Here is a 12,888-nt window from a genome sequence, read left to right as displayed (position 1 = left end):
GACGGCCCATAAAGAAAACAACCACACATGCACCACATACTAAATTTACTACAGTGGAAACCACATCTCTAGCACAACAAACAGAGTCAGGAGTCCAAAGGATCTTGTATACACCTGCTGGAGAGGCCAGGGAGTCATCAGTATCCAAACCATCTGTCAGTAAGTCTAGTAAAAAGATTGAAGAGAGGAGAAACCTAGCCAAAACCACAGTTGTGCCAAAAACAACCACTGAATCTAGAGTAACCCAGGCAACATCCTATAAGACTACTAATACACCAAGGCCATACACCACACCACAGTCCCAAATCCAAAGTAACAAACGAAAAGGAGGTGAAAAATATCAGACACAGAGACCCACAACCAGAAGAGTAAAGACAAAGGTCTCAGTCAATAAACATCGGGACCATCTCAAAAAACCAAGACCAACAGCTTCACCTGAAAAAGACAAGGAGAGAGCTAAGGATAAGATGAGTACCACAAAAGCAATAACTTTTGATACAGTAACTGTACTCACAGCAGAAGAAGGCTACAAGAGCAATTCATTTCCATACAACAAGGACATTGCCAACAGTCTTGCAAACACATACGATCACACTACAGGATATGACTATACATCATCAAATGCCATAGGTTTTGAGTCAACCACAAAGGATATGACCTCCAAGCCGAGAATACTTGGGGGAAATGCAGCCAGTCTCACAGTTGATTCAAATGCTGATGCTTTCCTTCCTTGTGAGGCTACAGGCAACCCTGAACCTACCATCAGCTGGAAACGACTTTCGTCAAGCACAGGTACATTTATATTGTATTTGCTATAAGGGATTAAACTAAGACTTATATACAAATAATTAAAGGGTTGCATTTTTACTTTTGACAATTACAGCTTCAAAATTGTGTTGTTTCACTGACCTGTAACAGGGAGAATAGAGCCCAAGAGCAAAAATAACAAAATAAAAACAAAAATAAAAAATTACCTAGTGTTTCTAAATTGGTATTATTTTCTGTGAATCTAATTTCACATCTTTACATTTATAATTTATCCATTTCAGTAGTTTTGTAAACTGACATTTTATTTGTTGTTTTTACATATTTTACATCGTTTTTCTGTATCTGTCTTCATTTCAGGCAATACGTTGACCATTCAAGGTAAAATGGGTAAATTTGAGGTTTTCAGAAATGGAACTCTGTTGATCCAGAATGCCAACGTCAAAGACCGTGGACAGTACCTCTGTCTGGCTGAGAACAATTACGGCTCTGACAAGCTACTGCTCATGTTGTCAGTGCTGGCCTATCCTTCGAGGATATTGGAGCCAAAAGTGCGAGAATTTAAGGTCCATGCCGGTGAAACAGTTGAGATCAAATGCAAAGCAGAGGGCAGACCAGCGCCTGTGGTATCATGGATTCTACCAAACCGAACTCAAGTTAGGGGTCAGAACAATGATCGAGGCAGAGTTCAAGTTACAACAGAGGGTACTCTTGTTATCCAGCAGGTAAAAGTTAATGACAGAGGACACTACAAGTGCATTGCTAGTAATCCAGCTGGGGCAGATACAGCTACAGTGCGTCTGCAAGTGGTAGCAGCACCACCAGGTATCTTGGAGGAGAAAAGGCAGCTGATACGGACTGATGCTGGCCATGGTGTTTGGATTCACTGCACTGCCCAAGGAGACCCTCAGCCCACTGTACACTGGGTCATGTTTGATGGGACAATTATAAAAGCCCCTTATGCTAACTACCGTGTTTCTGCATTTCCTAATGGTACATTTCACATGAAAAACCCGGAAATCTCTGACAGTGGCAAATATGAATGCATCGCTACAAGTTCCACAGGGTCAGAGCGGCGGGTGGTCACTTTATCTGTTGAGAAATCAGAGACTGCCCCTCAGATAACTGAGATATCAGACCGGAAAACAGAGCTGGAGTATGGAAGTCAACTTCAGCTGAACTGCTCTGCAACTGGAAATCCCAAACCTAGAATTATTTGGAGGCTTCCTTCAAAAGCCCTTGTGGATCAGTGGCACAGGTGAAAAAGAAAATGAATTCATATATATGTATATATATGTCCACCTCCACTGACCATACAGGAGCACTTTGCAATTACAGACTGAGGTGTATATATACTTATGCCCTTTTCACCTTGCAATTCAAAGGTCAGGATGCCCACAGAGCAGGTACGATTTGGGTGGTAGATCATCATCTGCGCTACAGTCATACTGACATTGTGGTGGTGTGTGCTAATATGTGTTGTGCTGATATGAGTGGATCAGACACAGCAGTGCTGCTGGAGTTTTAAAACCCCTGAGAATTGTGGCCTGGCCTGTGTCCAGTAATGAAAGGCTAGAGGACGACTAACAAAAATTGCTTAATTCTCTCTGGTTTTACATCTACAACATGGACCGACGAGGTAGGTGTGTCGAACAGAGTGGACAGTGAGTGCTGAAAAACTCTAAAAGCACTGCTGTGTTTGATCCACTTGTACCACCAGAATCATGTGATTGAGAATGATCCACTTCTCAAATCACACCTGCTCTGTGGGAGTACTGTAAGGGTCCTGACATTTGAAGAACAGGGTGAAATGGGGATAAGAATGTATTCAAAGCAACAGATGAGCTACAGTCTGCAACTGTAGAACTACAAAGTGTTCCTGTGTGGTCAGTGGAGCTGATGCAATGGACAGTGAGTGTAGATAAAAGGTAAGTATTCCTAATCTAGTGAGCGGTCAGTGTTTATGAGTGTATCCATAGACTGCATTATAACATTTTGAAAGGATTTTACAAAGATGTAAGTGTTTGTGTGTTTGTGTGTGTGTGTGTTTTAATAGATCATCTCAGGCCAAAGACATGTCTGAAGTAAACATTGAACTCTATCTACTATATATTAACCACAGCTGCATTTTAGCTAAAATATGCAACACAAATGCCTTGTTTTCTTTTATTCCGTAAGCTTTTCCCCTCTTTAAAATCTCAAAACAAGCCCCAGCTTGCAGTGAAGTGTCTTTAATTCAGTTGTAGATGCATCAGCTAATCTCCCAGTCTTTTATTAATTAACTCTAGCACATAGTTGGCAAAAGCTTATGGAAAGCATGAGGATGGAATAGCTGTTGGACATTTATCAAAATAACAAAGACATGGGAGAAAGCATCTACACAGGATTGTTTTGGGCAATTGTCTTGTAATGAGAACCAAGATTTGGAAAATGGATGCTGACACTGAATGTGGTTTTCAATGTTGTATAAATATTTGGAAGCTTGCCATCGGTGCAAGCCTCAAATTTGAAAAAACGGTTCCTCCTTGTGACTTTTCAAAGTTTTTTCAGGGCAAAAACATGAGATATGTTTAATAAGAAGCTGAAAGATTTGTTTCGGTTAGTTGTCACTGTAACAAATGTGTCTGGATACTGTTGTCAGTACACAATATAATTTTACCAAACTAATGAGTCATTTATTATGTTTCAGAATGAGCAGCCGGATCCAAGTGCTTAAGAATGGGACGCTGATTGTTGACTCAGTTAGTGAGAAGGATGCTGGGGACTACCTTTGCGTTGCTCGCAGCAGGTTTGGAGATGATCTACAGCTGATGAAGGTCTCTGTGTCCATGAAGCCAGCCAAAATTGAACCCAAGGTTGTTGGCAAGACGCAGGTCCCCTATGGCAAAGACCTAAAGGTAGACTGCAAGGCCTCTGGTGCCCCCATACCAGAGATTTCTTGGGGGTTACCAGACGGTACCTTGGTGAACAGTGCCCTTCAATCAGACAGCACCAGAGGAGGTCGCACCAGACGTTACATCTTGTTTGACAATGGAACGCTTTTCCTGAACCAGGTGGGGATGGATGAAGAAGGGGATTACACCTGCTATGCAGAGAACACGGTGGGCAAAGATGAAATGCATGTCCACATCACAGTGGTAACTGCAGCCCCTCGGATCCGTCCTCCAAAGCTCACCTACGCCAAAGTGAAGCCAGGAGGGAATATCCGCTTTGACTGTGAAGCCGTAGGAGAACCCAAACCAAAGATATTGTGGATGCTACCATCCAGTGACATGATTGCTGCATCAAACGAACGGTACTTGATGCATGTCAATGGATCTCTTGATATCCGTGAGGTTAAGTTATCAGATGCTGGAGAGTACATCTGCGTTGCTCGCAATACAGCAGGAGATGAAAGCAAATTGTACAAGCTAGACATTAATGGCAATCCACCAGTCATCAATGGCTTTTACCAGAACAGAACAGTAGTGAAAGATACGGCAGCAAAGTATTCTAGGAAGCTAATAGACTGCAAGGCCAAAGGGGATCCACCTCCAAAGATTACTTGGATAATGCCAGACAACATCTTTCTCTCAGCTCCTTACTATGGGAGCAGGATTAACGTCCACTACAACGGGACTCTGGAAATACGTAATGTTAGACCAACAGACACAGCAGAGTTTATCTGCATGGCACAGAATGATGGTGGTGAAGCTGTCATGGTGGTACAACTGGAGGTCACCAGCCAGCTCATGAGACCCATTTTCAAAAACCCTTTTAATGAAAGGATAAGGACACAGCTGGGTAAAACTACAGTACTTAACTGTTCTGCTGATGGCCAGCCACCTCCAGATATCATCTGGACTTTGCCTAATGGTACTCAGGTCACTGCAGGGCCAAACCGGGGTTCTCATCAGTACCTGAGCAAAGATGGCACCCTTGTCATCTATAACCCGAGCAAAGAAGACACCGGCAGGTATCGTTGTGCCGCCAAGAACAAGGTTGGCTACATTGAGAAGATAATTGTCTTGGAAGTTGGACAAAAGCCATACATCCTTACACGGCCAAGAGGGATTATCCGCAGTATGTCTGGGGAACCTTTGTTTCTTCACTGTCTTGCTGATGGAAGCCCTCGTCCCACCATCATTTGGACAGTTCCTGGGGGTTATATCCTGAGCCATCCTCAATCAGCTGGTCGATACCATCTAATGGACAATGGCACCCTGGTCATTCACCAGACCAAGGTGCACGATCGTGGGAATTATGTGTGTCGGGCAAAGAATGAGGCAGGTGAGGCTGTGCTCACTGTACCTGTCGTCATCATTGCATATCCACCTCGCATCACTAATGGACCCCCAGCAGGTGTCAGGACAATGACAGGTAGTCCTGTACAGCTTAACTGCATTGCTACTGGAGTACCAAAACCAGAAATCTCCTGGGAGTTGCCCGATCGATCGGTTCTCTCTACAGCTGGGAAAGGACGTCCCACAGGCAGTGAGCTACTTCACCCACAGGGCACTCTCATCATTCAGAGGCCCACAGTAGCAGATTCTGGACTCTACAAGTGTCTAGCAAGTAATTACCTTGGCACAGACACAAGAATCACCTATATGAGGGTCATTTGAAGAGCCGAAAATCTGGAAAACCTAAGATGCCAATGTTACATTGGGCTCTCCTGATATTTTCCAGGGTGCTAACTCCAAAGGGATTGGAATTGAAAAGGGAGCAAATAGACATTGCATAGATTGCACCACAGATTTGTAAAAAGTCCAGAGCCCTGTTCTAGACTGATATACATGCAAAGCCTTAGCCTCAGAATGTATTGTAGAAGGTACAGTTTTTGTAAACTAGAGTGTAAGACAGAGTGCACTGCTTTGAATGCTTGATTGCTGCCCAAAATTGCCTCAGTATATTTCAGATCATATATTACAATAAGATTCATTTATAGCATCTATTTCAAGAGTTGTACTATATTTAAAAGTCTTCTTTTTTAACATGGAATTAATATATTTTGATAGGGGATGGTTTACATTCATTGTTGATCTGGCCAGATAATTCAGGCTAACATGGATATAATATTGACTTTTGCCTTTGTCAATTTCTTCATAAATACTTTCTAGATGTAAATGTTGTATATTTATTGTATATGACTTTCACATTTCAAGCCTAATACAAGTGTTTCCTCAAAAGGCTAAATAAAACAGTGCCTATATTTCATATTATAGTTCAGGCATTTGCATGTTTATCACACAAGTTTGAGTAAGTGGGGTGGGGGTTTAATTGGCAGGGAATGTGATATGTTTATAAGTTGAATGTTACAGGTCATGAAATATGACAGAAGACAAATGTACAAATCAAACTTAACAGAATATTCTTTCATGTTTATTACATAGAGGAAATACATCTGAAAAGTCTAAGATGGTTGATCATCTCTAAATGATGTTTGTATTGAACTTCCACAGTTGCATGGATTAAAAATTGAGCTTGTATATTTTATCAGAAGTGTAAGATAGGTCCTTAAACTACAGTTCTTTTCTAAATGCTGTGTTCCCAGTCATGATGTCGCTGTAACATGTTACAAACCTAATGTTCTTGTTCCATGAACAGTGTTAATGCTTCTAAATCTCTGCACCCACTATGACACTATGTCTGAGTCTCAGACTCCTTACTTATGAATACATATTAAGCCATGGTTATGAAACTCAGATTAAATGTTATAGCCAAACAGTTATAGGCCAAAGAATTTGTTAACTGGGAAAAATTGGAGTAGTGACATGCAGCTGTTTGTTCACTTTGTGAGGGAGAAAATGTCCTGCTTTGGACGTTTGCAGACACTGATAGGTTTCCTGTTCTATTAGGGAGAAAAATCTGACATGTTTATGCTATAAAACAAAATGTATCTTTTTATTTTAAGATGAGATGTAGATTAAAAAATGATAAACACATTCACACAAGAGCAGAAACTGAGGAAATTAGCCATAAAAATATAATTTAACTTCGTTTTCAATCACTCCACTGAGCATTCGCATAAATGTATCATTTGTTTCTATGAAAAAGAGAGAAATTGATTATACACAAAGCAGATACTTTATTAAGGCTGTAACAGACACTGCAGGGTTTCTACTGAACTATGACTAAGGTCTGTGTCCCTGGTTGAACTTTCATTCCTCTTGTGACCAAACACTGTCCAGAAGAGGAAGATACATAAGTCACTCAGATTGGAAAACGTCAAACGCTTTTCCATAATCTCTGGAATGTGGGATACTGGTGTCTGGAAGACCAGGAAACTGCTAGCATATGTTCACAGGGCAATCAAGCAACATTAACAGCTTTGGCAAGATGTGTCTCTACTTCTGTGGAAGTTATAGCAGAATCATAGGAAAGGTGGAGTCTTCGTGCTTGTTTGGAACTGAAATTGAGGTCTAGGATGGAAACAGCCTCATTCCTGCAATAGTGATATCAGCACTACTTTCCGAAATTGTCCAGCAGTTCCTCAGAGACTTCTTCAGCAGACTGTCCAGATTAATTTTTACAAACTTGATTTCAAGGCCCTTGGGACAATTTGTGGCAAATTAACACAGAAAGCAGTGACTGGTAAATGCATACGGACCTGTGTATAAAAAATAAAATAATAACATGTACTATGAAAAGATATATTTAAGGTTTCAGCATGTCCTTGTACATCTAAATTACAACCTGTGGTCTATCTGTTGCTCTGCATGCTTGGACAGCTCACTTTCTCCCTCTTATTCAATGGCTAGGACCCCCACAGTGGTTTCAGTGGTAGCTCATGTTTAGCGCTGCAGTGAGATGCTGGTGGCATGTTAGTCATGGAACTATATTGTCAAATCAACTTGAGGCAAAAAGACAATAGTGACATGTTTAGAAGGATCTCAGAACAGAGCCATAGGCCATGCCCCTTCACAGCTGAAGAGTGAGTTTGTGATTTATTGAAACCCTGTAAATCATCTTTAAAACCCAGGCCTGTTTTGGTGTCCCTGGGCTGGAGGGTGGGCTTAACATCACTGACTGTGCTCATTAAGCTGAGCTCATCTGGAGTGAGTTATTCAGATTTCATGAGCTTGTTTATGGAAAGCCCTGTTTGGCTTGGAGCAAAAGAAGTCACATACGTGCAAGTAGCTGAAAAAACATTTCATGTCCACACCCCAGAGAATTGGTGAAGCTAGCCACATTATGGTGCAGTCATTTGTACACAAAGCTTGTTTAATCTCCACAGAAAATTACTCAATTAAATGGGGTGCTCTAGAGAAGCTACACATAAGCCTAATGCTACCAGACCCAGTGAAACGTGCTGGCTCAGACTCGTGTACATATTATACAACTTGCATGTATTTTACTAGAAGACTGTTGCCAGGACTTTTAAATTGTGTTTGAATTATAATTAGCACTTGAAAAATGTGTACTATTCATCATTTGCGGAAATTTTGTGTTCATGTGAATTTCTGGCAACAAGAAGATATTAGCCTTAAAAATGTCCCCTAAATGATACCTAAACTAAACCTTAAACCTAAACTTAAACGTAGTCATAATTGTAGGGTTTTATGCTTGTTTACAGCTAACAGGTTAAAATAAAACCTAACCCTATACTAACACTACACCAAATTCTTGATCCTAAGCATAACCACAAAAGTAACACTTAAACTAATTCATTCATTGTCTGTAACTTCTTATCCAATTCAGGGTCGCGGTGTGTCCAGAGCCTACCTGGAATCATTGGGCGTAATCATTGGGCGGGAATACACCCTGGAGGGGGCGCCAGTCCTTCACAGGGAGACACAGACACACACACACATACACCTACGGACACTTTTGAGTCGCCAATCCACCTACCAACGTGTGGACTGTGGGAGGAAACCGGAGCACCTGGAGCTAACCCACACAGACACAGGGAGAACACACCACACTCCTCACAGACAGTCATCTGGAGCTAACCCACACAGACACAGGGAGAATACACCACACTCCTCACAGACAGTCACCCGGAGGAAACCCACCCAGACACAGAGAGAACACACCACACTCCTCACAGTCACCCGGAGGAAACCCACGAAGACACAGAGAGAACCCACCACACTCCTCACAGTCACCCGGAGGAAACCCCCGCAGACACAGAGAGAACACACCACACTCCTCACAGACAGTCACCCGGAGGAAACCCACGCAGACACAGAGAGAACACACCACACTCCTCACAGTCACCCGGAGGAAACCCACGAAGACACAGAGAGAACACACCACACTCCTCACAGACAGTCACCCGGAGGAAACCCCCGCAGACACAGAGAGAACACACCACACTCCTCACAGACAGTCACCCGGAGGAAACCCACGCAGACACAGGGAGAACACACCACACTCCTCACAGACAGTCACCCGGAGCAGGAATCGAACCCACAACCTCCAGGCCCCTGGAGCTGTGTGACTGCGACACTACCTGCTGCACCACCATGCTGCCCACTTAAACTAATGCTAAACCTATTTTTAAACCGAACACTAAGCTCCAAAAGAATAAAAGAGGCAGAGTTTTGTCACTTTCATCTAAAACCAAAAACTGTTAACTCCAAATGTCTGGAATCTCATTATGTTGTTTTCTCATGTCTGAGCCTCCTGTGTGCTCTTTGAATTGGTCTCTTCTGTCTTTTTGTCGTACCTCCTGTTGCTTTCATTCGTTAGTTTTTCTTGCTTGTTTCTCTTGTGATTATGATCTCCTGTTAGTGTCTCCTGTTGTTAAGTATATTTCCTTGTAGTTTCTAACCCAGTGTTCCTTCTCCTTGTCCTGTGGCATTGGTCTAAGAACCCTTTGTAGCATCTTTATATTTAAGAATGTATGATGAAGCAAAAAAAAAGGTTCTGTTGGGCTTTTTTTAATGAATGATCTTGCAGTTTGGCTAGAGGGGTATTAAACTCCCAGCTCTGTAAATCAGACCAGAGTTCCACCGAATATCAATGGCAGTAATAATTCACCATTAGCACCTGACCTCACTAATGCTCTCATGGCAATTTAATTTGGACAAAATGTATCTCAGTATAAGACATGAATCAGTTCAGTTTACTTTGTCGGTGGCATTCATCTGGTCATCTGACACCTTCAAACTCTTAAAAGTCCAAAATTCAAGAGTGTCCCTAGGGGAACATCTCATCAGCATGTTTCCCCAGCTGGAGAGAACATTTCTGGGCCTCCAGCTGGGAGAGAGTGAGTCTGACTGCTCCACAGTAGATCAAAGGTAAAAAAAAAATAAAGCCCTTTTCACTTCGAGGGTCTTTCTGAGGTCGGCTGTGTTTGTTTGAGATTCTCAGTCTGACACGTATTGAGTCTCCTGACCCTATGGACCATCTCTGATGAATGGCATTCACCCTATAGGCCTTAGGTAAACTACGCTCATGTAAAATCTCTCAAGGTAGTAAAAATGTACACGTCTGCCGTCTAATTTACGGTTATTTAAAGTTTATCTGAAGTAAAAACTGGAATAGAATGCTGTGGAGCAGACACATATGGGGCTAAGGTCACCAGCATTGATCTGATATGCAGTGGACTTACATTTTTTGGAGGATCAGGAGTGATGGAGCTACATCCAACACCTCTGAACCATGTTAGTACTCCATTACTACAGGGCATCTGGTTAAACTATTCCATAGCCCAAGGTTGGGGGGAATTTTAGTGACTCTAGCCTTGCTTGGCATTGAGTACGGTGACTTTACGCTCATTTGAAACTGTTACTGAGTGTTTGGTTTTATTTCATGATTTTCTATGTGGGCACAACTGGAGTTTTGGACTTAGTGTAGCAAGTAATGAGTTTTTGGGTGTTTACTTTGGCTAAGGGACACATTTGGACTGGCAGTAAAACCAGCAGAAGTCAGAAATATAATGCCTAATGCTTCAGGAGAGCTGTTTAACAGTAATGCTCTATTTACTGTGAACAGCAGAAAAATACTGAAAACTCTGAGTCAAGTGAGAAACCATGAAAGCCAAGGAGTAAAAAATGTAACAGAATCCAGAGAGGTGGGATACCCTGCAGAGAAACATCATTTTGGGTTGAGGCAGGAATTTGTTTGGGTTTCTCAGAGTGTTTCATCGGGCCGTATTAAATGCTTTCGAAAGAACATGGAAATTTGGCAATAACCACAAGTAGTTTAAATTTTCACTGAATTTGGTGGAAAAGCAGTAAGTCATGACTTAAACCACACTTGTAAATTTAACAGATCTAAGGAGCAGTGGAGAGAAATGCGATCAAGTCTAGACCATAAAGACCAGTGTGGACTAACAATGAATTAATGCTGGTGTTTGAAATCTAAATTATTATAGATAATGTGTGCTGTGTGCCTAGACATAGACCAGCTGTTGGAACATTTCTTAAAGGATTTGATGGCATTCTGCCATGAGAACATGAGCCACTGCAAGCCACTCACCACAAAGACAAAGAGCTCATTCACCCAAGAAAACAGGTCCACTGCTCCACAGAGCAAAGCTGGGGCTCTACAGCCAATTAGCCTATCGTCGCTATCCAATCAAAACACGTATCTCTATTTTCGTCAACTTTAAATTTACTACATCACTTGAACACAACAGCTGTCCTTCACATTGTGTAAAATTTCATGAAGAACAGACCCATAGAAATGCTCCAAAATTGTTTTTTTTTCCTTCTCCTATAAATTTGCTATTACATTATTAAAGCTAATGAATAGCATATAGCATCATGTTCCTGAAGGAAATTATTAGGCTGTGTTTACTCAAAGAAATATGAAAATGTGAATAATTTCACTCACTGAGCATCTCACTGAGTGTTCAGTGACTTTTTCCCCTTAGATTGCTACAGAGATTCTGGAATTTCACAACGCCGCCTTAGAATCCACACCTCTGTCCTACAGACACAAAGGCTAGATTCATCTTTCCGCCAACTGACCCTGTAATGGAATGTATAAATAAATATTTTTAGCACTCCAGCATCTAAACAGCTAAAATCTTAGAGATATTGCTGTTATATTAATGTGTGATCACAGAATTATTACATTGTGAAAAATATATATATATATATATATTTGCCTTCCATTTACAAGTTTGAGTTCATATAGTTGACATTTTTTCTGTTCCTTTAAATGACTATAACTAATTTGTCTAAGGCTGTAGAAAAATCACCACAAGCACAATAATAACCGTGAGTAAAGTAGCTCCTATCAAATACTTAATTAAACTTGTAGTAATCTGGGTAAATATAAAGGTAAAGTGAGGTTGTTGTATTACACAGTTAACCACAGCCCATTCATGCCCCTCTAGCCAACTCTTGGCAATGATCATAGTGATTGATTGCAGTTGCTCCAGAGTGTCACAGTTAATTCCATGTATGTTTGTTTTTGTTTGCTTGTTTTTGGGGGGGGGGTTTTGTATTTTTTGTTATTTTATGAAGTTATACAAGCTGTGTGTGCAAACTGAGCACCCATGTGTATACCTTGACATAGGATTGTAACCAAGACAGAAGCCCAAGCCTTTGCTTTCCCTGACAAATTCAGGACCGTGCTCTCAAATAGGCCCCAGATGGTAGTTTATATGCCAAGTTTAAGCAGGTGTGCAGGCCAAAAGTCCACTGTTGATTAGCCAACACTTCCAAGTCAATCTAATTATTACCACCCCTAAGGTCCAAACTCATACCTTAAAACATGGACCAAATTTGTGGGTCTGTCTCTTTTTGTTCATTAATATTCATTACGTATTCTACAGCACTGCTCACCTGGGGCCCACAGGGACTTCCTCTATTCATGGCCATTACTTTTCTCCAGCCAAGGCAGTTGGAAATAGAGGATTTCATTAAAGACAGATGAGCAAACAGAGGTCTGAATGTGTGCCCGTTTGGTGTTGTTCTAGCAGCAGTGGGTGGGCCGGCAAGGATGCAGTCTTCCACTGTGAGAAGCACAGGCAAAAGTGAGATTTTAGAAAGTGAAATCATCTTAACTCTAGTCAATATTACTTATATATCTCATTATGATACAGTTGTGAGAATGTTCTTTAGTTGTTCCACCTATTTCTAGATGCTTTGTACTTGTTTTTTTGCACCTAAAACAGGTAATATGTGCCAAAAGAAAAAGAGAGGACACTTTCTCCAGTAGTAATGGCTAAAAGCAAGTAAATAT

At 41.4% G+C, this 12,888-nt stretch overlaps 1 protein-coding gene across 1 annotated transcript; it reads left to right on the top strand.

Moving 5' to 3' along the window:
* Positions 1 to 357: 357 nt before the first annotated feature.
* On the top strand, positions 358 to 5,487 carry LOC136679542 (immunoglobulin superfamily member 10-like). Its single transcript, XM_066658135.1, has 3 exons — positions 358 to 786; positions 1,126 to 2,023; positions 3,455 to 5,487. Exons 1-3 carry the CDS (start codon positions 468 to 470, stop codon positions 5,367 to 5,369), a joined length of 3,132 nt encoding a protein of 1,043 aa, XP_066514232.1. The 5' UTR covers positions 358 to 467; the 3' UTR covers positions 5,370 to 5,487.
* Positions 5,488 to 12,888: the final 7,401 nt, after the last annotated feature.

The sequence above is a fragment of the Hoplias malabaricus genome, chromosome Y (assembly GCF_029633855.1).
Source record: "Hoplias malabaricus isolate fHopMal1 chromosome Y, fHopMal1.hap1, whole genome shotgun sequence".
NCBI lineage: Eukaryota > Metazoa > Chordata > Actinopteri > Characiformes > Erythrinidae > Hoplias > Hoplias malabaricus.
Note: the sequence above shows the minus strand (reverse complement) of the source record. Positions and strands in the feature narration are given on the sequence as shown.

Coding starts and splice junctions, on each gene's coding strand:
- LOC136679542 (XM_066658135.1), top strand. CDS start 468: ATGAGTACCACAAAAGCAATAACTTTTGATACAGTAACTGTACTCACA. Junction 787..1,125: donor CTGGAAACGACTTTCGTCAA/GCACAGGTACAT, acceptor TCTTCATTTCAG/GCAATACGTTGACCATTCAA. Junction 2,024..3,454: donor CTTGTGGATCAGTGGCACAG/GTGAAAAAGAAA, acceptor ATTATGTTTCAG/AATGAGCAGCCGGATCCAAG.